Raw genomic sequence first — 26,830 nt, forward strand, 5'->3', positions numbered from 1 at the left:
CCTTAGTAAGAAGAGAGTTCACCTATTTAACAAAGCCTGGAGTAAAGAAACAGAAAAAAGGGACATTACGATAAAGGGTTTTAAGTGTGGAGAAAGGGAGAAGAGAAAATTCATGATGGATTTTAAAAAAATGTAATACAGATAGTACTCTGCCGAGAAGTAGTGGGGAAATGTGGTCTAGGAAGTATGAAAAGAGAAGTTAGTAACAGAAAAAATGGAAAGTGAGATAGAGTGTCAATTAGGGTTGAGTGAAAGAACTATTGTGGATCAATAACAGTCCAATTCAGTTTATATAGCAAAACCTGATTCCAAAGAGGTTGTGCAGAAAAGGAGAATTAGATAATAACAAAATTTAGAATAAAAAAAAATCATTAAAGATCAACTACTGTAGCCTACTTTTCACAATTAAGAAAACTGAGGTCCAGTAATGTATATAAGTTACCCCACAGCTAGTAAATGGCAGAGCTAGGACTTAAACCCACTCCCCCGGCAAAGTACAAACACATTCACCCACATACATACATGCACACACACTTTTGCATTCTACTGTATTCTACCCCAGTTTGGTCTTTCTATGACACTACACTAGATGGAGTTCCCCCTCAATAAAGCTGCATAGCTAATTAAGTTTACCACTACTTGCCCAAGAAGCTACCAGAGGCAACCAAGGAACTTTATCAGTGGAAGGTAATTTCCCCAGTGCCCTTTTCTATTTATCAGCACCTTATCGTATCCCATGAACATATCCCATAATGGATTCCCTACTAACCATTTTGTCTTCCCTTATTATCATAGATAGAATCATAGGTTCCATAGGGTGGAACATTAGAAATAATCAACTTCAATCCATTTATTTTCTGACATGATTAAAGTTGGATTATGCTGAGAAATTTGATCTGAATTTTATTCCTATTCTTTATGCAGCTCATAATTTCACACTCAGGAAACCTAGAATCTTGACTTAAGAGAGTCACCAGTTATGGGTAGGAGTGGACACACAAGAATGTCTTGAATAAAAAAATACCCTGTCCCATTCTTACCTTTCATATCAGTGCCTAAAGCTTTGTATGCATCTTCAACAACAGTCTTCACTATCTCACTGCTTGAAGGTATATACACAAGCTCCCATGTATTATTCTCAAAGAAATGTTCCAAAAAACTGGGCAGTTTATCGACGGGAAGAGAAGGGTAATGATAAGATTGAACGTTACGTTGAGAGATAATATAGCGAAAAAGCACAAGAAGTAAAGGAAACAACAATGTCATGATGAGTTCTGTAATTATAACAAGCCAGTGCCACTTCTGAAAGAAAAAAAAAGTGTCAATGTAAGTAACATACATGAAGCACCTAATCAGTTCTTTTCACTCAACATCATTAAACAATATCAAATTACTCTCTTTGCCTAAAAAGTGGCTAGATTTTTACTGCTAAAGATATACTTTTCTTCTAGTCCACATATTTCCACTCCAGAGAGGTGCTCCCATGTTCTTAGCTGCTTCCAGTCTGAGGTAATGGACTAGCCAAATTGGAGAAGGGATATCTCAACTACAAGAAAGAATATAAAATCTTTCTGGCTAAAGCAGTGTTCTCTTAGGTACTCATTTAATAATTCAACAAATGTTTGTTAAATTCCTGTTGTTGTTTCTACCCACCTAATATTCCCCTCTTTCTACTCACACAACTACAACCCTAATATAGGTCCTCATCATTATCTGCCTAGAATACTGCAATAATCTTTTTCATTTTTATTCTGAAATTAATAAACATCAAATAAAATAAATGTTTCTACATAGTTGGAATCTACATTATGTATAATTTTATTTTTTCTTAAATAACATAATAAATGTTATTTATTTTATTTATATATCATATAATGTTATGTTACATTATATTATATATTACATATGCTACATTACATTATATTATATTACTATGCATACATATTATAGACATTTCATTATAAATACAACATGAAATTTCAAAGATGAACTGCCTCTCTACTTCAAGATTTGCTTCTGTTTGTCGATATTTTACTTAAAATATTTGCATTGGTATTTATTAAGAGATATTAGTCAATTTAAATTTTCTCTTCTGTCTCTCCCTGGTGCAGATAAAATGACCATATTCATATAACTTAATGAATTTGATACGATCTCATTTTTCTTACCTAATAGTTTATATAATATTGGAATTCACTTTTCTTTGAATTTTTGACAGAATTTGCTTGCAATTATTTAGTTGGAACCTTTTTTCCTTTGTAATTTCATTTATTGCTTGTTTATTTCTTTTCATGAGATTAAACTACTTAAGATGTGTATTTCTTGATCTGTTAATCTAGGCATGTGATTTATTTTCATATATGTTCATCCATTTCATTTGTCAGTTTTATGGGCATGTTTTTATGTTTTTGTGGGCATTATTTATGGTCAAAATCATATAAAATAATTTCCTTTATTGTCCTATAATTTTTTCATTTTTGATAATAATAATTTGATTTTCTTCTTTTGTAAATTAGCTCACAGTTTACTATTTTGCTTAGATTTTTCAAAAATCAAACAACTAATTTTATTATTAGTTTATTGTTAGGGTTTTATTACTTTAACTTTCAATTTCAAACTATTCTTCAATATACAGAATTTCTGGTTTTCTTTTTAAGAGTTTTTAAAACTTATTGGTTTCTTATATTTTTTAGTTGTATGCCTATTTCTTATTTTTGGTAGGGTAAAATGTTTATTTAGAGATATAAATTTTCCCCCTCAAAACTGTTTTGACTACATCCACAAAATACTGGTATATGTTTTTTCATTCTTGTCATTTTCATTTGTTAAACTACCTATTGGTCAAAGGACTTATTACTTCACCCACCAGTTCTTCATGACCAAATCATTTAGCCTCTAATATCAAATTATTTATTCAAAGGAATTTTAATGAATGTATTTTATTTCATCATGGTTAATAAAATATGTTAAATATTGCCTTTATCTTCTATTTGAGAGGTTTAAAAATAGCCAGTTTTATAATTTTTGCAAGTGTGCCATGCAGTGCTACAGAATATGAATACTTCTTTCTATTCCCATTCAGCAATTATAAGAGACACATCATATCTAACTTTTCTAAAATTCTATTCATATATTTTAACTACTTAATTATTTATCTTTTTGTTCAATATGTCAAGGTCTAAAAGGAGGACATTAAACTTTTCAGATATTATAGTTAGCTCTCTATCTAAAACTTGCTTGACTTTTCCATTATTTATTTAGACATATGTTAAGTACTGATATTACTTCATGGTCACAAGTATCTTCAAGAATAATGCAGCTTTCCTATTTATCCATTTTAATCAGTTCTATGTTTGTTATTACCTTGACTGAAACCATGTTTGCTATTGCTCCTTTGTTTTGTCAATAAATTTCATTTATAAATTTTATTGTTACATCACTGAAATTTCCTCCAGTATCCTAACTGTTTCCTGTTCTTAGACAGCTATCCCTCAGAAAGATTTTTCTTAAAGTTAACAAAAGAAAGTAGAATAGAAAAATCAGCAAAGCCAATTCGAACATTAAAAAAATCTGAAAATGTATTCAGTGTACCAGCCATGGACCTTGAACCTCTGCAAAGGGATAAAGTATGGATGTTTTTTCATATCTCTGCTTTGGGACCAAGATTCCTATCTGTAATTTTGTGATATTAACTTGTGATTCTTTTGTGGTTGTAGTTTTTTTTCCTTTTACATAATATCCATTATGAATATGATTTTCTTGAAACTTCGTTCTTTATCAGTTCATAAAAACACTTCCATCTTTTCTATATTCTTCAAATTCATTGTCATAAGAGATGCTACAAAAGTAATATAATAACATATTCCATTATATCAATGTGTCATAATTTACTCAGCCATTTTTCAAATGATGAGCAACTACTTTGGGTCCAGCTCTTCGCTACTACAAAAAAGTAATGCTGTAAATATTTTGATGTACATAGAGGGCTTTCTTTGTATCACTGGTATCCTTGGGAGGTTACCTTGGTACTGCAATGTCTATATTAAAAGCTCTTGACATTTTAGCCATCGTGTTTTCATAATTCCAAATGCTTTCAAAAATGCTTATTATGATTACTATTGTTTCAGTCATATTCCACTCTTCCTGATTCTGTTTGGGGTTTTCTTGGCAGAAGTACCAATCTCATCATTGCTATTCTATTCTCATAGTTTGCTACTTCTTTCTTTAGCTCATTTTACAGATAAAGAATCAGGCAAACAGGATTAAGTTGAGCTACCTGTGGTCACACAGCTAGTAAGTGTCTGAGGCAGGATTTTAATTCATGGAGATGAGTACTTCTGATTCCAAGCCTTGTGCTATATTTGCTGTACTACCTAGCTGACCTTAGAATGGTTGTACTGATTCATAGATTCACCAATAATGCACTAGCATGCTCATCTTCCAATACTGATCATTCTTATATTTGTCATCTTTGCAAAATTTCAAGGTTTAGTGTGAAACTCAGTGTTGCTTCGATTAGCATTTCTCTTGACATCTGTGACTTGATACATTGTTTTTTGTTTTTTGCTATTAACAATTTACAATTCTTCTGAGAACTTCTTGTTCATATTCTTTGGCTTATTTAATGGGGAATAGTTTTTGATATTACACACATAAAAGTTAGTTGACTAGATTTTTAGGACAACAAAACCTTAGCTGAGAAATTTTATATCATTTTCCCCCACCAAACCACTTCCCTGGTTGATAATGTTGATATATTTGTTTTGCTTATGAAGAATCTTTTCAATTTCATTTAGTGACAATTATTTATGTTAACCTTACTAACTGGTATCATAATTGGTATATCATCCGATTCTTTGACATTTTGGTACAATATTGAATAGTAAGGTCAGGTTTTCATATTATTTTTTCCCAAAGGTTTTGTACATATCTTTGTATTTTTAAATTCAATTGTATTTTCAGTTTTAAATTCTCTCCCTCCCTCATTCTCCTAGCCCCACTGATAAACCAAAAAATAAAATAAAGCACCATTACTAATATGTATAATCAAGCAAAACAAATCTCCATATGAGCCACGTCTAAGAAAAGTCTCAAAATTTGCTCTGAATCTATAATCTCTCTATTTGGAAGTACATAAAACATTTTGTCATGAGCTATCCGGGAATTGTGGTCGGTCACTGGCACAATTAGGGTTCTTAAGCCTTTCAGAGTTGTTTACTTTTGCAGTATTGTTATCATATATTGTTCTACTGGTTCCATTTCCTTCACTTGTTCTAAAACCTTTATCATTTCTAGGAGCACAAGAGTATCCTATCACATTCATGTACTATAACTTGTTGAAAATTTCCAAACTGATGGACACAACTTCAGATTCCAATTTTGTGCCACCACAAAAAGACTTCTATAAACAGTTTTATATATGTATATTTGTATATGTGAATACTTTTCCTTTCCTTAATTTCTTTGGGATATAGGACTAATAACAATATCATTGGTTCAAAGAGTTTTGTTCCATAGTTTAATAAACTTAGGGGGCATAGTTCCAAGATTAATTTTCAGAATGGCCAGACATGTTTACAACTTGACCAACAATGCAATAACGTATTTCTTTCCTGACAGCCCCCTCCAGTAATTGTAATTTTCTTTTTTTTTTTTTGCCAACTTTGCCAATCTGATAGGTGGCACATCAAAATTGTTTGAATTTTCATTGTTGAGTGATTTAGATTGTGTTTTTCATATGATTATTGATAGTTTGGATTTCTTACTCTGAAATGGCCAATTTACATTCTTTGATCATTTATCAAGTGGGAAATCACTCTTATTTTTGTAAATATTTTAGAAATGAAATCTTTATTAGAAAAATTTGTTGCAGAAATTTCTTCCCAATTTTATCTGATATATTTCCTTTCTTTTCTTTGAGAGTTCATTTATTGATTGTTCAGTGTATTTTTCTAAGATAGGGGGATTTGTGTATTGCTGCCTTTTCTGTTGATATGGGCAATTTATGTTTTTGTAAATATTCATCATAAATATTCATTATATTCATATATAAATATCATTGATTGTGGGTTGCTCTTTTTCAATGTTGATTCTAGTAATCTGGTTTTCTCCTTTTCTTAAAAAGCAATGTTGCTGATGCCTTGCTTTATTCTTAGGAGTTAACTGTTTATTAATTCAGGCATTTCTTTAAATTTTTGTTAATCTGTCCCAAATTTTTATAATTTTTATTTTGGGATAAAAGGATAAAAGGAGCAAGAGAGTAGCATAAAAAGGGGGAGAAATAGGAAAGAGGGAAATACACAGTAATCATAACTGCAAAAAATTGTTACAGCAAGTTTCTCTGATAAAGACCTAATTTGACAAATATATAGAGAATGCAGGCAAAGTTATAAAAATTTGAGCCTTTCCTCAAATGATGAATGGTCAAAGGATATGAACAGGCAGTTTTCAGACAAAACAATCAAAGCTATAATCATATAAAATGATCTAAATTACTATTGATTAAAGAGATGCAAATTGAAACAACTCTGAGCTACCACTCTACGTCTATCATATTGGCTAATATGACCAAAATGAAAAATGATAAATGTTGGAGGGAATTTGGAAAAATTGAGAAACTGTTGAAGCTGTATGCTGATTCAACTGTAGCATTTTGTAACTATGCCCAAAGGGCTATAAAACCATGTATATTCTCTGATCAAGCAATACCAGTACTAGCTCTAGGTCCCAAAGAGATTTCTTTAAAAAAGGAAATGGACTGTATGTACAAAAATATTTATAGCAGACCTTTTAATAGTGGTGAAGAACTGGAAACCAAGGGGATGTTCATCAATTGGGGAATGGCTGAACAAATTGCTGTATATGATGGTGATGGAATACTAAATGATGAGCAGCATGCTCTCAGAAAAACCTGGAAATACTTAAATGAACTAATGCAAAGTGAAATGAGTAGAACCAGGAGAGCATTAACACAAAAACAGCAATACTGTACAATGATCAATGGTGAATAACTAAGCTAGTCTAGCAATACAATAATCCAAGACAGTTCTGAAGGACTTATGATGAAAAATGTTATCCATCACCAGAGAAATAAGTGATGAAGTTTGAATGCAAATTGAAGCATACTTCTTCTCTGCTTTCGTTGTTTTTCTTGTTTTGTTTTTGGTCTGTGTTTTCTTTTACAACGTAATTAGCATAGAATTATGTTTTGAATAACTGGACATGCATAACCTATATTTGTTTGCCTTAATGAGGGGAAGGCAAGGAATGAAGAAGAGAATTTAGAACACAAAATATTTTTTCAAAGAATGTTAAAAATTGTTTTTACATGTAATTGGGGGAAAATAAAGATATTGAATCATCCACAAACTTTTTTAAAGATATCTAAACAAATCCCCAACATTGTTTATTTTGGTATTGAATTGGAAATTTTGAATTTGTTTGATTTATAGGTAGTTTTTTCCTCAAGTGCATGCTCAGGTCATTGATCTTCTCTTTCATCTTTTACTGATGAAAGTGTTTAGAAATATAAACTGTCTTCTAAGGACTGCGTTGAGTGCCTCTCCTAAAATTTTGGTTTGTTGTCTTATTGCTGATATTATCTATAATGAAATTATTTTCATTATTTCTTTTTTTATTCACCCATTTTTCTAAATTTATTAAGCTTTCAATTAATTTAATCTGTCCTTCAAACACCCTTCACAGAATATGACTTTTATTGCATTACTGATGGTAAATGATATAGTTTGTATTTTCGTCATTTGCATTTATTTGTGAATCTATTACACACTGATACTTGGTAAGTTTTTGTGAAGGTTACTGAAGAAAATAACTACTCAAAAATATAATTGACCAAATCAGAAAAACAATCCACTGAAGAACTCCTTTAAAAGTAGGATTGGCCAAATGGAAAAGGGGGTACAAAAGCTAATTGAAGAAAATAATTTCTTAAAAATTAGAATTGTGTAAGTGGAAGCTAATGACTCTATGATACATTAAGAATCAAACAAAATCAAAAGAATGAAAAAAAATAGAAGAAAATGTGTAATAACCCATTGGGGAAAACTGACCTGGAAAACAGAATCAGGAGAGATAATTTATGAATTACCTGATGATATGAAAGCCATGATTAAAACAATAGCCTGGATGGAATCTTTCAAGAAATTATCAATGAAAACTGCCCTGATATCCTAGAAATAGGGGGCAAATAGTCATGGAAAGAATCCATCGATCACTTCCTGAAAGAGATCTCAAAATGAAAACTCTAAAGAACATTATAGCCAAATTCCAGAATTACTAGGTCAAGGAGAAAATACTGTAAGCAGCCAGACAGAACCAATTCAAATATCAAGGAGCCATAGTCAGGATGACATGGGACTTAGTAGCTTCTGCACTGAAGGATCAGAGGGCTTGGAATATGATATTTCAGATGGCAAAGGAGCCTGGATTAAAACCAAGAATCAATTACCCAGCAAAATTGAGCATAATATTTGAGGGGAAAAGATAGTCAATGAAATAAGGAACTTTCAAACTTTCTTGATGAAAAGACCAGAGCTGAACAGAAAACTTGATCTTCAAATATAAGACTCATAAAAAGCATAAAAGGGTAAACAGGAAAGAAAAAAACATGTTATTTAAGAAGATTTAAACTGCTTTCCCTACAGAGAAATATGATACTTGTAACTCTTGAGAACTGTATCCCTATTAGGACAGTTAGAAGGAGTATCCTTATATAGAGAGTATGAGTATAAGTTGACTTTTATGTTATGACATAAAAAAGTTAAGGGGTGAAAAAAAAGGTTATACTCAGAGAAGAGAAAAGTAAGAGCCAGAATAGGTAAATTATATCACATGAAGAAGTGTGAAAGACCTGTTACAGTAAAGGGAAAGAAGGGAGGGGGTGAGCATTGTTTGAACCTTACTCTCATTGGATTTGACTCTAAGAAAGAACAACATACACACTCAGCTGGGTAGAGAAATTTATTTTACACTATGGGGAAGTAGAAGGGGAAAGGGTCTGAAAGAAAAGGGAAAGGGGAGCTGACAGAATAGAAATTAGAAGGGAGTCAGAAGTTGGAGGGAAAAGGGAAAAGAAAAAGAGGGCTGAAAGGAGGGCAGATAGAGGAAGGTGGCAGTCAGAAGCAAAACTGGTGAGAAGGGACAGGGTGAAAGGAGAGAGAAAAGTATAAACAAGTGGGGAAATAGGATGAAGGGAAATACACAATTAGTAATCATAACTGTAAATGTGAATGGGATAAATCATATAAAACAAAAATGGATAGGAGAGTGAATTAAAAAACATAATCTTGCAATATGTTGTTTACAAGAAATACATTTGAAGCAGAGACAAATGCTAGAGCAGAATATATTATTCGTCAGCTGAAGTAAAGGTAGCAACAAGCAGGGGTAGCAATTTCAGACAAAGCAAAAGCAAAAACAGACCTAATTAAAAGAGGTAAGGAATGAATCTATATCTTGCTAAAAGTATCAAAGAGAATGAATCAACACTAAATATATATTCACCAAGTGGTATAGCATCCAAATTCTTAGAGAAGTTAAGGGAGTTACAGGAAGAAACAGATAAGCAAAACTGTACAAGTGGAGGACCTCAAACTCTCCCTCTCAGAACTAGATGAATCTAACCACAAAATGATTATTTTTAATGTTTATTAGCAAAATGTTTATTGTTTAAGAAAGAAGTTGAGGAGGTGAACATAAAATTGAATGTAAAGGAAGGGATAAAAAGGAAGATACTTTTTTCTGCATGGTACATGGCACCTACACAAAAACTGACCATGTATTAGGGCATAAAAACCTCACAATCAAATGCTGAAAGGCAGGCATATAAAATTCATCCTTTTCAGATCATGATGCAATAAAAATTATGTATAATAAAAGGCTGTGGAAGTAGACAAAAGATTAATTGGAAACTAAATAATCTAATCCTACAGAATAAGAGGATCAAATAATAAACCACAGAAACAAACAATAATTTCATCCAAGAGAATGACAATAATGAGACAACACACCAAAACTTATGGGATGTGGTCAAAGCAGTTCTAAGGAGAAACCATATCTCTAAAAGCTTACATGAATAAAACTGAGAAAGTAGAGATCAGTGAATTGGGCATGCAACTAAAAAAAGCAAGGAAAAGAATAAATTAAAACCCCCCAATTAAAAATACCAAATTAGAAATTCTGAAAGCCAAAGGAGAGATTAATAAAACTTAAGTTAAAAAACTATTGAACTAATAAATAAAAGAGCTGGTTTATGAAAAAGTAATAAAATAGATAAACTTTTGGTTACTTTGATTAAAAATAAAGAAAAAAAACAAATTTCGATTCTAAAGCTTTTGAAGCATATAAGTTTAATGCTGAAATTTCTTTGCTATGCTTCCATGATATTTTCTCTCCTTTATTTATATTTTGAATTTTTTTTTTGCTTTTCCTGATATAATTGCTATGCCTGTTTGTTTTTTATTCAGTTGATACATAATAAACTTTGTTATAATCCCTCATTTTAATTCTGTGTCTTTGCTTTTTTAGGTGTGTTTTTTGTAAGTAATAAAAAGTGAGGTTTTGTTTTATTATCCAATCTGTTGCTCTCTTTTTTAACTGGATTCTTTAACCCAAAGGTGCCAAATTCAAATAGAAACATCCCTGAGGGCTGCATACTAACTTAGAAAATCACATTATCTATGTTATATTATATTTTCATTTTGTTAAACATTTTCCAATTGCATCTTAATTTGGCTCCCCCCTCAGGAACTGCGTAGGCTGCTTGCTGCCTTTGGAGCATGAGTCTGACACCTCCAGTTTAATCCATTTATGTCTATAGTTATAAGAGTTAGGTTTAGAGGTTTCTCCATTTGTCTCTAATACTGTTTTTTTCTGAATTTAGGATTTTTGTTCCTCTTCTTTCTGAAGAAAATACTTTGTCTCTTCAATTTTTTTTACTTAATCTACATTAAGGAAACTGTATTCTCACCATCTCTCTTCCTTTCAATCTTAAGTTCCTCCACCTTTTCATATGTTGCCTTTTCTCTATTTTGGGGTTCTACTCAATTCTGTTTCCTTTTTCTTCATTTTATCCAGTTATCTAATTCTTTTTTTCTAAGTGGTTTATAACTAAAATTCCCCCTTCTTTTCCTCTCCTGCAATAGTATTTGGTATTTTCCCCCTTGGACCTTTTCCAAAAAACTATTTTCTCTTCTTATTCTCTTTATTAATCCTCTTTCCCATCTATTTTTAAACTTTTATTCTCTGATTTGTTTCTTATACTTATTTATTCCTTCTTTAGTCTCTTTCTTCCTCATTAAATCAAAATTTCTAAAGTATCTACTTTGCACTCTCGTCTAATAATTTCTATATTACTGCCTTCTTAGATCTTGTCCTTTTTTCTGTTGAGCACACTTTTTAAATGATCAATCTTTGCAGAAGATAGAAAAGATAGCAGTATTGCCTCATGGTAGAAATTTTTCTGTGTCTCAGATTGCAATCAATTTCTACTCCCTGACCTCTGCAAAGCATTTTTTTCCCCACTTGCCATGAAATTTTCTCTATGTGCTCATGTCTTCCTTTTGAATGTTAGTTGCCCCCAGGAGCTCTGATTTCCCTTCTCCTGAAACAGGATGATAAGAGAGAGACAAAGATGTGGGTAAAAATAAAGAATAGGAGGTTCAATACTCCCTTGGAGGGAGTGGTCTAAGCACTATCCCTGCAGGTATTCCCATTATGAAGTCCATCTACCCTTACAGAATATATCACTTCTCTCTCTACTGAATCAAGGTTTCCTTCTATTTCATTTCCCCCATTTTCCACTCACTGATCCCCTGGTAGCCCCTCTTTCCTCAGGTACTATAAGTATTATTTTCTCTTCATTGTTTACCACTGACTTGATAGGGATATACTATGCATTCCTTCTAGCTTCCATTTCCCCTCTCTCCTTTTATGCAACTTCCCATTCTACAGTTAAATTCCTCAAAGACAATAATTCCTTTGTAGAATGTGAATTAGGGGACTTAGGCCATATGTTGTTTCAGGCCTTATGTCCTCTAAGACTTCTTCTATTTAAGTTACTCTACCATCGTTATCTCCTTTTGTATTTTTAGAAAGAAATCACTTAATCATCTACTGTTATTTTGTTATTGCTATTGTCTCCAATTCCACTAGTTTCTTTCTCTTTCTAGTTTTTTTTCTTTAAATAGTCACTAGAAATAGGGCCATTTATTAAATTATTTACCTTTTGTGTGTCTATTGTCTGAGGTTCTGGCAAATTCAATAATATTCTCATTTCTAGTGTGGGGTGGGGTGAGGATGGTTAATGCCTCAAAGGGTTTTTTATTAAATAGCAATTTTTTTTCACAGATGATTAGGCTCAGATTTGAAGGATATATCCTTTTAGTTAGCATTGTTAGCACTTTGGCATTGCAAAATACATTATTCCATTTTCTTCTGTGATTTCTCATGGCAGGAAAATAGTCTTGTATTATTTGAATTTCCTTTCTTTTCTATTTGAAGGTCTTTCTCCCTTTAAAGGTGATGTATTGATTCTTTTGATTGATAGTTTGTTTTCTGTGTTCAAAAGTTACGGGCAATTTTCTAATTATTTCTTACATTATAGTGTTCAGGTTTTTTGAACTGTGTTCTTTTACGAGACCTTTGATCCTTAAGCTGTCTCTATGCATCCTGTCTTTGAGATTAGTAATTTTTGCTTATGTGAAGATTGTGTTCTTTTAACATTATTGCTTTTGCTTCTCCTCTTTCAGATTGTCCGTCACGTTGATATATTTGTATTCCCAATAAGCTGTTCTCTCTTTTGTTTCTTTTAGTAGGTTTGCCACTAGGGATTCAAGTTTTTTTTTATTTTGCTATTTAGTTCTGCTATGCTAGCTACAAATTCTGTTTGCACAATTTTTATTTTTCTCTTGACCAATTTGAGAAATATCCTATGGCTATTCAGTGCTCTTTTCAGAATCCATAAGGTCCTCTGACTCATCAAGTATTGGGTTCAATTTCTTTTTTCTTTCAATATTTATTCAAAACTGGCTGAACTTTTTCAGCTATCCTAGTGCCCATCTTTCTGTTTTAATATGTCCCCTTCTGTTTTAACTGCTTGTGGTCAAAGTTTTTAACTTTTTTTCCTCCTCAGATTCCTGGCAATTTTAGTTTTTTCCCCTTTTATTTCCTATCATTCACTTCCTTCCTTCTTCCCCTTTGATGGTCCTTCTGCCAAGAACCTCAATGGTCTTTCAGTTTCTTCCCAGGTTGGAACATTCACAGATGCCAGTTGCTTTTCCTTTTTTTAGCTTGGTGCAGCCCCCTCCACACCCTGGCATCCTATCCCAGCTCCATCTTTTCTTTACTTCTCCACCTGAGTGCTATGCTGGTGTGGAAATAGAATACTTCTACTTATCTATCCTATACTTCCACACTCTTGGTGGGATTGAGAAGGGACAGCTGATGTTTGCTGCTTGTTTCCACAGAATAGTGGAGTGAGGAGAGACACATGATGTACTTGCAGAGACATATGAAATATCAGCAAGGAAATTGCTGAGTTGATCCCAGAGCACAAAACCCTGAAGCTATGTGTTGGACTAGCAGAGTAAAGAGTACTCAGTGAGTAGGCTAATGGCCCATCTTCCCTGCAGGTTTCTTCCTCTTAGTTACCTTGGTGTCTTGCACTCTCATGAAAGATGCAATCACTTTACCTCTTCCACATAATTCTTATTTTGAGAAATTATGAGAGAGCTGTGAGAGCCAGAAAAAATGTCTAATCCTCAATTTTGTTGTTCATGTGATTCTTTCAAATATTATCAGCTGAAACAATAGATTTTTCTTTTGTTTCAAGAGTAGTTCATGTAAAAGGCATACTTCTGGATGCTGCTTTCTAATGCATGCCTCTATCCTGTTCCATTTTATGGGTGGATTCATCTGATTCATTCACAGCTATCCTTATTAACTGTCTATTCCTTCTACCGTATTCTCTCATACTTATTTTTTCCTCTTTGCCCCAGCTCATACTCTTTTTTTAAAGGAATATGCTTTGCACCAATTCTCAATTTCTCTTCTCTTTCTCTCAGAGACATTGATCACAGGTTGTTTTGCTTTCTGTTACTTCCTTTGAACCCATCCTCCACAAACTCATAACTGAGGAGTTTATTTTACTAATGACTAATCACTCCTTGAACCTGCCCTGTCCCTTATTTCTCCCCCTTCTTATTCTCTCAAATTTTCTTATTGAGTTGAATGTATCTCTATAATAAACACTTTATGATAATCTGAATTTCTTCCCTTTCCTTCTGGATGCTTGCAACATCTTTACTTTCACCTAGAAGTTCTGTATTTTTTGCCTTGAAATTTCTGGGAATTTATCTCTCTCTTTTTCCTAGGTGGTGACTAGTAGATTTTTCCCATTTTTAATTTGCCCTCTGGTTATATAACTGGTCTGGGTACTTTTCATTGATGGCTTCTCGATATATGATACCAGGATCTTTTTTTGAGTTATGGTTTTTATGTAGTAGTGATTCTCAGAAGTGTTTTCTCCTTGACCTGAACTATAGGTCAGTTTGGTTTTTTTTTAAAATATACTTTACATTTTCTTCTATTTTTTAGTGTTTTGATTTTGTTTTAATATTTCTTGTTTACTCATGGAGTCATTAAGTTCTAATTTGTCTATTCTAAGTTTCCAGTTTGAAATTTGGATTAAGATTTTTGTACCTCTTTTACTAATAAGCAACTGAATCTCCTCCCAAATCTTTCTTCTCTCATTTATTGATAACTCCTTTCATCTATTTTAATTGAACTTCTGAATTGGTTATATTTTTGCTTCAAGCATAGTTTGATGGTGCTCTAGAGTTTTGTTTTTTCTTGCTTTGCATTTTGCAAGTCCCTATCTACATGAAAACTCTTTATCACTAGTATCTTTTTTTGTTTACTCATTCTTTCAACCTTACTTCTTGAATTTCTCTGCATCATTTAATCAGAAATGCCGAGGCCTTGTTTGATCCTAATCCATACTGTCTGAAGTCCTGCCACTGTTTTCTCTTGAAGGTCATATTTTTCAGGGATCTCAGGTGTGGTTCAGATCAAGAAGAAGCAAACTTTTAGCTTATCCTATGTACTCTGATCTGCTTGTGATCTGATTGCTGTCTTCCTGGCCTGAGGACACAAATTGACCCCAGGTTATGTCTTGGAGACACAACCTTAATTTTACCTCAATTGGAGATTTAGTAGACAACTGTTGGTCCCAGCCCCTGATAAATAGCTGGTTAGCTATGCAGATTCAGAGCAACAGAATTTCAGGCTAGTCCCTGGTCTGTGCTCCCTGCTCTAGTTATTTAGTTGGTGGCCTGAGCATCAGGGTCAGAGATGGATCTGTAGAGTCACCTTTACTTTTACACTCCCTTTTCATTATCTTCTACAGTTATCACTTCTCCATCATGACACTGTGGTTTCGATATTTCATGAGTCAACATAAGATATTAAATGGGAATTTGGGTGGCATTTTGTGGACACCCCAGACAACACACAAAGTCCAACAGAGGGCACAAAAAAGTTTAGAAACTCAGAAATGCATAAAACATATGGACAGTATTGTATAAGATCAACCTATTTTATCTTTTAATATCATAATAATTCAGATTTCTTCTCTATCACAAAGGAAGGGCCAAAAAATTTTACACAGATTTTCCAGATTGCAGGGGTGCCATGCCCCTAACCCTCATGATATGGAAGGGATAACTGTAATTGGTCTCACTGCCTCAAGTTTCTCCATACTCCAGTCCATCCTCTACACAACTTTCAAAATGATCCTCCTGAAGAACTGATCTCACCATGCTACCCCTTTACTCAATAAAATCTGGAAGCTTCCTATTACCTCTAGGATAAAATATAAAGTATTTGCTTGAAACTTAAATCTCTCTACAATCTGGCCCTTCCTATATTTCTTACACTTTATTCTCCTTCAGCTCTAAAATCTAACTACAGTGTCCTACCTGATGCTCCTTGAACATGGCAGTCAACCTCCTGACTGAATCTTTCCCCAGCTCTTCCTAATGTCTGGAATGTACACACTCCTCACGTTGTCTGCTTTCCTTTGAAAATTTAGCTCAATTTCAACTTTTGCAAGAAACTTTTCTTTGCCTCCTTTCACCTCTACTGAAATAATTTTGAGATTACTTTCCATCTTCTCTGAATATATTATTACATGCATGTTGTCTCCCTCGTTAGAATATAAGCTGCTTGAGGATTGAGAGGGAGGTTTGGGCTTTCTTTTTATCTCTAGCACTTAGCACAGTTCCTCAAAAATAGGAAGCACTTGAAAAGTTTCTGTGTGGGGTTCCAGAATATTTTCTTGGACCTGGTTCCTTGCATCTCTCTATTTTGCTAATTTTTCATTATCCTCTTCAGTTCCCATTATCTCCTGGTTCCTGTCCACTAAAAATTTTAATCATCTACCTTGTGGTATTTGTGTCTTTTTTGATTCCTATCTGTCTGACTAGCATTTAATTCACTCTTTTCCCAAACCTTTGGTAACTGTGTCTGTTTTCCCTTTTGCCTTCTAAGATTTCTAATTGTCTATATCTCTCATATTTGTATCCACCTTGATCTTTGGGTGCCTGTAAATCATTTTATGACAATCCTTTCCCTAAACTTCTATTTAAACAAGCTTCTGGATAACAGACTTGCTGGTTATTCATGTTTTCTTTAGGCTCTTATCCCACTTACACTACCCTTATTCTCCCAGTACTAGCTCCTAACCTACAAGTTACCTATGATATCAACATTGACAACAACAACAAAACAAACAAACAGGAATTGAAAGAAAATGATTTTGCACAGTTTCCACCCCTCTCCCCCTACTAGGATCATTAATTCCTTCATTTTCCCACAAATGCTTATACTCACTATCAAAGTGTAATTCTTCCAGACAAGAAGTTTGAAGTCTCTGAACCACTTCATTCTTCTATCAGAAGCCAAAACTCACCATTAGTCTGAGATGAAACAAGATACATTTAGGGCTCATAAATACATACATATTCTTGCACATGTAAGTATATGAATATATACACAGTAACAGAAATATTCCTATACTATCCTTTCCTCTTTGTCCTCTTCTTTAAAGAAAAACTTTTGTTATCTATCTTAGAAAGATAATCAAAATAAAGGGACTCTATTCTTTTCACTGTTCACTCATTCAACAAATTAATAACCTACAATACAACATTCATATGTGCTTTAAGCTTTGAGGTAGATACCCATTTCTGAAATAAAGAAATTGTAGTGACGAAGTTAGGTAAATTGCCAAAGATTACAAAACTAAGTAACTGTAAGAACAATCACAGGAGCACACCTGAGAAATGCTACTGTGAGTAGTTTTAAGGGTCTAATCACATAGTATAATGAACTCTCTATTTATTCAGCAACAAACTAAACATTGTTCAACAAAGTAAAGCATAACATTCATAACAACATCCTTAAGTAAAATATATTATTTAATACATAAATGTATCTCATAACACTCAGTATGTCATATGGCACATAGGGTATATCATGGTATCCCCAAAGTCAAGTGGTCCTAGGCTAGGGTCTCCCCTAGCAGGACATATCCTTAAAGGGTAGAAGAAAATACCACACCATCCACCCCTAGGTCACTGAAAGAACAATCTCCTTAATCAATACACAATCATCCAAGTAAAGTCATCTCTCATCTTGACTCAAGGCTGACTTCCAAACTCCTGGCTCCTCCTCTGTGGGCCACTCCCAGCTCTTGCCTGGGTTCACACATACAGGCAGATCTCTCCTCCTGCTCCTTGTCTCAACTCATGGGGACTGTTTCATTCCAAACCCTTCCTGCTTCTGCCTCTCAGCAGGCTCCAGTGGCTCCTACTCACAGCTTCTGTTTCTAGGAAAGCAAAACTTAATAGGGCTATAACAATATTTATATATATTACCAGCATCATCATCTCAATTCACTCATAAGGACCAACAGACAGGACTTCTGTCTGAGAAATCAACACAGATCAACAGATAAGACTCCTGTCTGAGAAATCAACACAGACCAACAGACAGGGCTTCTGTCTGAGAAATTAACACAGATCAACAGAGTGCCAACATCACAAACACTCTTTCTGTTAGACCTCCCCACAAGCAAGTTCCCCTAATCTCCTCATGTTCACTTCTCTCTCTTAGCTCTGCTTCTCTCCCTAGTCTCTACTATATACATGTATACACACACACACACACATAAAAACCTACATGCGTGCATATATACATAACATATACATGTATATATGTATATGTATATGTATATACATATATATGTATATATGTGTGTGTATTTGTATATATATGTATATGTGTGTATGTATATATATATGTATATATACTGTTTCCCATCAAAGACTCTTGATTCAATGAAAGATTCAATCAAAGACATTTGATTGGTTAAAACTCAATCCAGAAAAACAGCAAAAAATCCTACTTTGCTTGTTGTTATAGTACTTAAAATAAGATTCAGACAGCGTTTCTGGAATTCAAGTCTTTCAATAACTTGTATTTGTATGGTGTTCTAAGGTCTGCAAAGTATTTCAGGTACTTTAAAACTATCATGTGATCTGATTCTCACAATGACCCTAGGAAGCAGATGCTATTATCATTCTCATTTTTTAATAAGGAAACTAGGGTTCAGAGAAAACTGATCACACAGTAAAAAAAATGCCTGAGGCAGGATTCAAAGCCAAATCACATCTACGAAGTGCTTTAGAGTTCACAAACACTTTCTTTACAACAGTACTAGTTATAGACTAAACCTGCATCCTAAGAGCCAAAATAGCTACATAAAGAACGGTCATGCTGTACCTGAATCATGCAATTAATTCTTTGGCCATGATAAACCAGGAGACAATAAACAAAGGCACTCACTTCTAAATAGCCCCCTTCTGTTTCCATATTAATTGTGATGGAAAAGTTAGTAGAGAATACAAAGAGTTAATAAATTTTTAGGCCATCTATAAACATTAGCAGTACATCTGTAAATGTCAGATCATTAATATCCAATCAATCAAAATACCAGTGGAAGAAATAAAGCACACTAATATTGACATTCTTATTATAAATGAAGGCAGGAAAAACCAGATGCAAGTAAATGGAAAGATGCTGGGTCACAAGACCAGAGATTTAGATTTATAAGTGGCCTTAAAGACCTCCTAATTCACTCTACTCATTCTACAGATGACAAAACTGAGTCCCAAATAAGAGAAATGAGTTGTCTGAAGTTAGCAAAGTTGGAATTTGAACCCAAGTCTTCTAACTCCAAAACCAATTCTCTTTGCACTGCAACATGTTGCCTCTTTAAGGCTCACTAAATCAATTCAACAATTATTTAACACTTACTGTTTTAAGGCATTCTGTTAGTCCTTGAAGATATGAAAATAAATCAGTCCTTATTCTCAAGGAGCTAATATTATACTGGGGGTATATGGCATATACAAAGATAGGAGAATATAAATATATTTAAAATTACATAGAGTAATTTTTAAAGGAGAGAGAGAGGAGTGCACACAGTGCAGCCCAGGAAGTGTGGAGTGCAGCCTGATGTGGCAGGGACAGGACCTTGAACAGACTTCAGGGAGCCACCAGGAGCAGCTGTTCTCAGCCTGCTCAACCCACAAACACCACAGACAGCTTCAAAGGTCAGTGGGAGGGCTCAGTCACCCAGGAAAGGGGAGCATGGTATGGACTCCAGCAGCAGCCACTGCAGCTGCAGCTTCCATTTTTGGAGCCCTCTTCCTAGAGCCCCTGAGGGAATTGAGCAGCTGATCTGAATCTCAGCCCTGAGTGGCAGCCCTGGAAGACCTCAGCCTAAAGCTGCTGGGGACACTGAGCAGCTGATCTGAATCTTAGCTCCAAGCTTGGCCTTGACAAAGAACTCAAAAGTTGAATAACTGGCTGGGAAAGTGCCCAAAAAAGGGAAAAAAGAATAAGACAATAGAAAGTTACTTTCTTGGTGAGCAGATATTTTCTTCCACCCTTTCAGATGAGGAGGAAGAATTTAAGTCTTCAAAGGAAGACCTAAAAGTCAAGGCTTCTGCATTCAAAGCCTCCAAAATAAATATGTAATGGTCTCAGGTCAAAAAAGATTTTGAAAATTGAGTAAGAGGGGTGGAGGAAAAATTGGGAAGAGAAATAAGAGAGATGCAAGAAAAACATGAAAAGCAATTCAGCAGTTTGCTAAAGGAAACCCAAAAAATGCTGAAGAAATTAAGACCTTAAAGAACAGACTAACTCAAATGGCAAAAGAGGCCAAAAAAGCTAATGAGGAGAAGAATGCTTTAAAGAGCAGAATTAGCCAAATGGAAAAGGAGGTTCAAAAGCTCACTGAAGAAAATAGTCCTTTAAAAATTAGAATGGAGCACATGGAAACGAATGATTTTGTGAGAAACCCAGAAATTACAAAACAAAACCAAAAGAATGAAAAAAATAGAAGACAATGTAAAATATCTCATTGGAAAAGCAACTGACCTGGAAAATAGATCCAGGAAAGATAATCCTAAAATTATGGGACTACTTGAAAGCCATGACCAAAAAAAGAGCCTAGACATCATCTTTCATGAAATTATCAAGGAAAACTGCCCTGATAGTCTAGAAGCAGAGGGTAAAATAAATATTGAAAGAATCCATCGATTGCCTCCTGAAAGAGATCCAAAAAGAGAAACTCCTAGGAACATTGTAGCAAAATTCCAGAGTTCCCAGGTCAAGGAGAAAATATTTCAAGCAGCTACAAAGAAACAATGCAAATACTGTGGAAATACAATCAGGATAAGACAGAATCTGGCAGCTTCTACATTAAAGGATCGAAAGGCTTGGAATATGATATTCCAGAAGTCAAAGGAACTAGGATTAAAATCAAGAATCACTTACCAGAAAAACTGAGTATAATACTTCAGGGGGAAAATGGTCTTTCAATGATATAGCGGACTTTCAATCATTCTTCATGAAAAGACCAGAACTAAATATAAAGTTTGACTTTCAAACACAAGAATCAAGAGAAGCATGAAAAGTTAAACAGGAAAGAGAAATCATAAAGGACTTTGTAAAGTTGAACTGTTTACATTCCTACATGGAAAGATAATATTTGTAACTCTTGAGACTTTTTTCAGTATTTAAATAGTTAGAGGGATTATACACACACACAAACACATGCACGTATGTATATATACATACATACTTACATACACACATACACACATGGACAGAGAGCACATGGTGTGTTGAATAAGAAGGGATGATATCTAAAAAAAATAAAATTAAGGGGTGAGAGAGGGAGGAGAATGGGAAACATGGAATGGGGCAAATTATTACTTATAAAAGAGGCAAGAATAAGCTTATTCAACGGAGGAGAAAAGGGAGGAGGTGAGAGGGAAAAAGTGAAGCTTACTCTCACCACATTAGGCTAAAGGAGGGAATAACATGCTCACTCAATTTGATATGAAAATCTATATTACACCACAGGAAAGTAGGGAAGAAGCAAACAAGTAGGGTGAGGTGGATGACGAAGGGAGGGCAAATGGGAGAAGGGAGTAATTAGAAGTAAACATTTATGGGGAGGGACAAAATCAAAAGACAGACGAGAATAAATGGGGAGAAGGATAGGATGGAGGGAAATATAGTTAGTCTTATACAACATGCTATTATGGAAGTCTTTTGAAAAACAACACATGTATAGCCTATATTAAATTGCTTGCCTTCTCAGTGAGGATAGGTGAGGAGGGAGGAAGGGAGAAAAGTTGGAATTCAAAGTATTAGGAACGAATGTTGAGAAACTTTTTGCATACAGTATACTGGAAAATAAGAAATACGGCAATGGGGTACAGAAATCTATTTTACCTTACAAGAAAAGAGAGAAGATGGGCATAAGGGAAGGGAGGGATGTTAGAAGGGAGGGCAGATTGGTGGAAGGGATAATCAGAATGCAAGGTGCTATGGGGTGTGGGAGGAGACAGATAAGGAGAAAATTTGAAACTCAAAATTTTGTGGAAATGAATGTTGAAAACTAAAAATAAATAAACATTTTTTAAAAAACGGACAGAAACAACACTGGAATGTTCAGGAAAGGCTTCATGTAGGAGCTGGCAGCTGATCTATATGCTCTCTCAAATGTGGCTAGAGATTCTTAGAAGCACACACAAGAAGGGAATACAAATAAGAAGCTGTTGCAATAATCCAGGTGAGAGGTGGTAAGGTCCAGAACTGAGGTGGTGGTCAAATGAGTGGAAAGAAGGGAATTCAATGTAAAAGGTATTAAGAAGGTAGAAGCAACACAATGTGGCAAATGATGAGACCTGAGGAGTGAGAGCCTTTGGGTTTGTAAGAAACAGACAGGTTTGTAATAAGAAACCAGAATGGGGACCATTCAGCTGTCAGAGGAGTTATATAGCAGGTAAACAGTTACCATAAAGGGACACACCAGGTCCTATTATTCTGAGTCACTCTGTTCACTCTATCCTGAGACACCAGGTCACTGATCAATCTATCTTGAGATATCAGAAAAGGTTGTGAAGAACCAGTACTCAATCTCAAATATATAAGGGAGCCTAATCTTGGGAGGTGGAGGTCACTGTGGGACCTTTACCTCCCTGAGGGGCTCATGGAGAGGACATGCAAGATTAACCACCACAACAAAAATAAAATAACTCTGAGTGAAAGAATGGAATGAGAATAAAAACACAGAAGAAAAAGTGGTAAACCTGCAAGAAAAGTACTCCCTGAAAACTAAAACAGACCAAACTGATACCAATGACTCCATGAGTCAGCAAGAAATATCAACACACAATCAAAAGACTGAAAAAATAAAATGTAGGAATCTTGATATCAAAAACAACCACCGAAAACCAGGGCAGACCAAAAAGAAGTCAAGGAAGGGTGGAAGAATATTCAATGCTTGTGGCTGGGCCATGACAATAAAATAAAAATGACAATATTACCAAAAATTAATTTGTATTTTTAATACTACAATAATTAAATTACTCAGAGGATATTTTGCAGAGCTTGGTAAAATAATAACAAAATTCATTTGAAAAAAAGTTTTAGAATATCAAATGAAATGATGAAAAGTAAGGATGGAAGGGGAATAGTACTTCTAGACCTGAAACTATATTATAAAGTAGGAGTCATTAAAATAATCTGGTACTGGTTTAAAAATGGAAAGCTAAACCAATGGAAATGACTATACAAGCAAAATTCAGAAACAACAGAACTCAATAACCTAGTGTTTGATAAAGTGGAAATCATTAAGTTATTTAGGTAAAATTCCCTGTTTGATCAAAACTGCTGGGAAAACTGAAAAGCAATCTGGGAAAAATTAGGTTTAAACACCTCACACCACACTCCACAATAAATTCTAAATGCATATATGACTTGAATATAACAGATAATACTATGAAAAAAAGAAGAGAAATAGATCATGTAGTTTTCACATTTATGGTTAAGAGACACAGTCTTAAACAAACCAGAGAGGCAATTACAAAAGACAAACCATATAACTTTACTTGAAACTGAAAATCTTATGCACAGACATTAATGAATTTAGGGTAAAGAAGGTAAATATTTGAACGGAAAAATATCTTTGTATCAAATTTCTCTGACAAAGGTCTGATATTGATGCACATATGTGCATACATATGTACACACACATATTTGTGTGTGTTTGTGTGTGTATAAGACTATTAGCCATTACCCAATAGATAAATGATCAAAGTTTAAAAACAAGCAGTTCTCAAAGAAGAACTATGGAAAATGAATCAGTATCAACACTAAACAAATGCAACAAATAGCCTAAAAACCAAAATTTCAGAGGAAAATTGAAGTGGACTGAAGTAGAAAGCAGTAAAACAATAATAATTTACTCTCTCAGACTTTGATAAAGCTTTTTAAAAATTAAATAAGACTTTAGAAAATTGAATAAGACTTTAGAAAAGTTAGATATGACAGGTCTCTAGAAATTAACTTAATGGGAATATAAAGGAGTATCTAAACATTTTTAAGCAATGAAGGGCACCTTCACATAAATTAGTCATGTATTAATGAACAGAAACCTTGTAAATGTAGGAATGAAAAAGCTGAACAGACAATAATATTAAAAAAAATTCGATAAAAATCTTTGAAACAAAGATTAAAAATTAACTGGAGACTAAATATCTTAATTCTAAACAATGGGTGGATCAGAGAACCAATAATTTCATTAAAGTGACAATGAGATGATGATACATCAGAATTTTGGGGATGCAACAACAAAAGTTCTACTCAGAGTAAAGTTTTTGTCTCTTAATACTATTAGCAGTAATATAAAGAGCAGATCAATGAAACTGACATGGCACAAAAAAAATGAAAAAACTAAACCCAATGAAAAAACAAAACTAGAAATTCTGAAAAAATTCAAAGAAGAGATTAACAAATCTGAAAGCAAAAGAACTACTGGATTAGTATTTTTTTAAAAAAGGAATTGGCTTTAAAAACAATAGAATGAACTATTCTATTGAAGCAATGAACTAACTATTCTAACTATTCTAACTTAATGAACAGCTAACTTAATTATAAAAAGAAGAAAAAGAATTGCCAATATAAAATTTTTTGAGGTGATTCACAACCAACAAAGAAAAAATCAGTTTATCCAATGATATGCCAATACATTTGACAATATAAGAAATGCATGAACATTTACAAAAACATAGACTCTATCCAGATAAACAGAACAAGAAAAAGAGGACAAAATAATCTTAGGGGAAAAATATAAACAGGTCATAAATTAACTCCCAAAGGAAAAAAAAAACCTCAGGATCACATGGATTTAAAAGCAAATTCTACCAAACATTTGAAGAAAAATTCTAATATTACATAAAGTCTTTGGGAAAAAAAGCCTCCTACAAAATTCCTTCTACTAAGAGTTAAAATTGAGAAAGAAAATTATAAACCAGTACTTTTAGACAAAATTAATGCAAAAAATTAAACATACTATTAGCAAGGAAATACAACAACATATCACAAAGTCCATACATTTAACTAGGCTGGATTATATCAGAAATGCAGGGCTAATTCAGTCCTAGGGAAATTATAAGTATATTTGGCCATATTAATTATAATAACAACAAGAACCATATGATTAAATCAAGAGATGCAGAAAATTTTTTTTGATAAAATGCTCAATCCAGTTAAAAACAGTAGGAAGCATAAGAATAAGGAGATCTTTTCTTAATATAAGTAGTATCCAAAACCAAGCCAACATTATTTTGAAGGTGGATAAACTAAAAGTCTTCCCAATAACATAAGCAATAAAGGATAATCATTATCACCATTAAAAGGAAATAAAATTGTTTGCTATAACAACATGATAAGAAAAAAAGAAATTGTGAGAATGAGCACAAGCAAAAAGGAATGAAATTATCCCTTTTGCAGGCAACATTAATGTAGCTACTTAGAGAACAGTAGAGAATCAAATAAATAATTCACTTCAGCAAAGCTTCAGGATAAAACATAAACATACAATTAGTGAACAGAAAAGAATGGAATAATGTGTTCTGAAGACTAAAGGAGATCTGAAGGTTGTCCAGGTGACCTACCCCTGAAAATGTAAGTTTAAGTATACTGAGAAAAGGCGGATGTTCAATTATAAAGAAGCATTCAATGCATTCACAGAAATGAATGCAAACCTGAAAGGAATTCTTGCTTCCAGAACACCTGACAACAGAAATGTAGAAGGGATGAAAGAATGTGGCACCCAAGGAGAGCAACAGCCACAGAGAGAGCAGAGAGACCACCCAAGGGGTGATGGTAGAAATTGACTAGGGGTGGGTGAAGGGGATCTGTATTGGATATCCTGGAAATTTTTTCCCTAGAGGAATACAGAGACTAGAGACTAGATAATCATAGGGGTCATGAGAAAGAGAGTCTAGTTCAGATAGAAAACAAGAATAGATAATTAAGACAGTGAGAGAAATCTTCTCTGCAAAGTAGTACAAGAAAAATAAAATTTACGTAACTAATGAACAAAACTGGATGAAGGGAAGGAGACAGAATTTACTTGATTGTGGTGGAAAACAAGGCAAATAAATAAGACTTCAAAGGAAAGGGGGCAATAAACAGGTGGGTGCTGGTACTGACAGGAAAAGTCAATAAAACTAGGGTCATCTTAAAAAAAGATTTAGGGTAAATTAACTGAAGGAACAGAATAATACTGTACATACAGCAGAATAAGAACAAATAACTTGAAAAAATCCAACGTGAAAGACAAATCAATAAAAATATAAACCTAAAATGAGCCAATAAAAGGAAAAAGAGCAACAGATTAGAAAAGAAAGCAAAGCTCTACAATCTCTTCCTTATAAGAAATACATTTTTTAAAAGAGAAAGAGAGCGAGATACAAAATAAAGCAGAGGAAAGAAATTTTTGTTTATTATGCATCAAATGGTTCCAAAAAATCAAGTTAAAATTATACTACAGTGGCAAAACACAAACAAACTTTCAAAAGCTAAAAAGGGATAAACAGGGAAATTTCATTCTGCTGAACAAAAACATAGACAACACATCAATATCAGAATTAAACTTTCAAGCTTTAAATGCATCCAAATTAATAAAAAAAATTAATTAAGGTTCAAGAAGAGAGAGACAGCAATAATATATTGATCAGAAATACCAGTATCTTTCTCTCAGTTTTGGATAAGCCTAAAGAAAATATATATAAAAATATGGAATTAAATGCACTGCTGAAGAAACTAGAGTTAAAATTTTGTGACATCTTTTAAATGGGACTACAAAAGACTATGTATATGCTCA

The 26,830-nt window shown here is 33.6% G+C and overlaps 1 protein-coding gene across 5 annotated transcripts in view; it reads right to left on the minus strand.

Annotated features, from left to right (window-relative positions):
- LOC140497226 (phospholipid-transporting ATPase ABCA3-like) overlaps nt 1-26,830 on the minus strand; it is a 309,351-nt gene that overhangs the window by 263,647 nt on the left and 18,874 nt on the right. For all 5 annotated transcript variants that reach the window (XM_072597909.1, XM_072597910.1, XM_072597908.1 and 2 more), the window contains exons 2-3: nt 16,909-16,994; nt 1,041-1,302 (exon numbers count right to left, since the gene is read on the minus strand). In XM_072597909.1, coding sequence (XP_072454010.1) covers nt 1,041-1,302; nt 16,909-16,962 — 316 coding nt within the window. In that variant the 5' untranslated portion in view covers nt 16,963-16,994. The remainder of the gene's footprint in view (nt 1-1,040; nt 1,303-16,908; nt 16,995-26,830) is intronic.

This window comes from Notamacropus eugenii, chromosome 3 (genome assembly GCF_028372415.1).
Source record: "Notamacropus eugenii isolate mMacEug1 chromosome 3, mMacEug1.pri_v2, whole genome shotgun sequence".
Lineage (NCBI taxonomy): Eukaryota > Metazoa > Chordata > Mammalia > Diprotodontia > Macropodidae > Notamacropus > Notamacropus eugenii.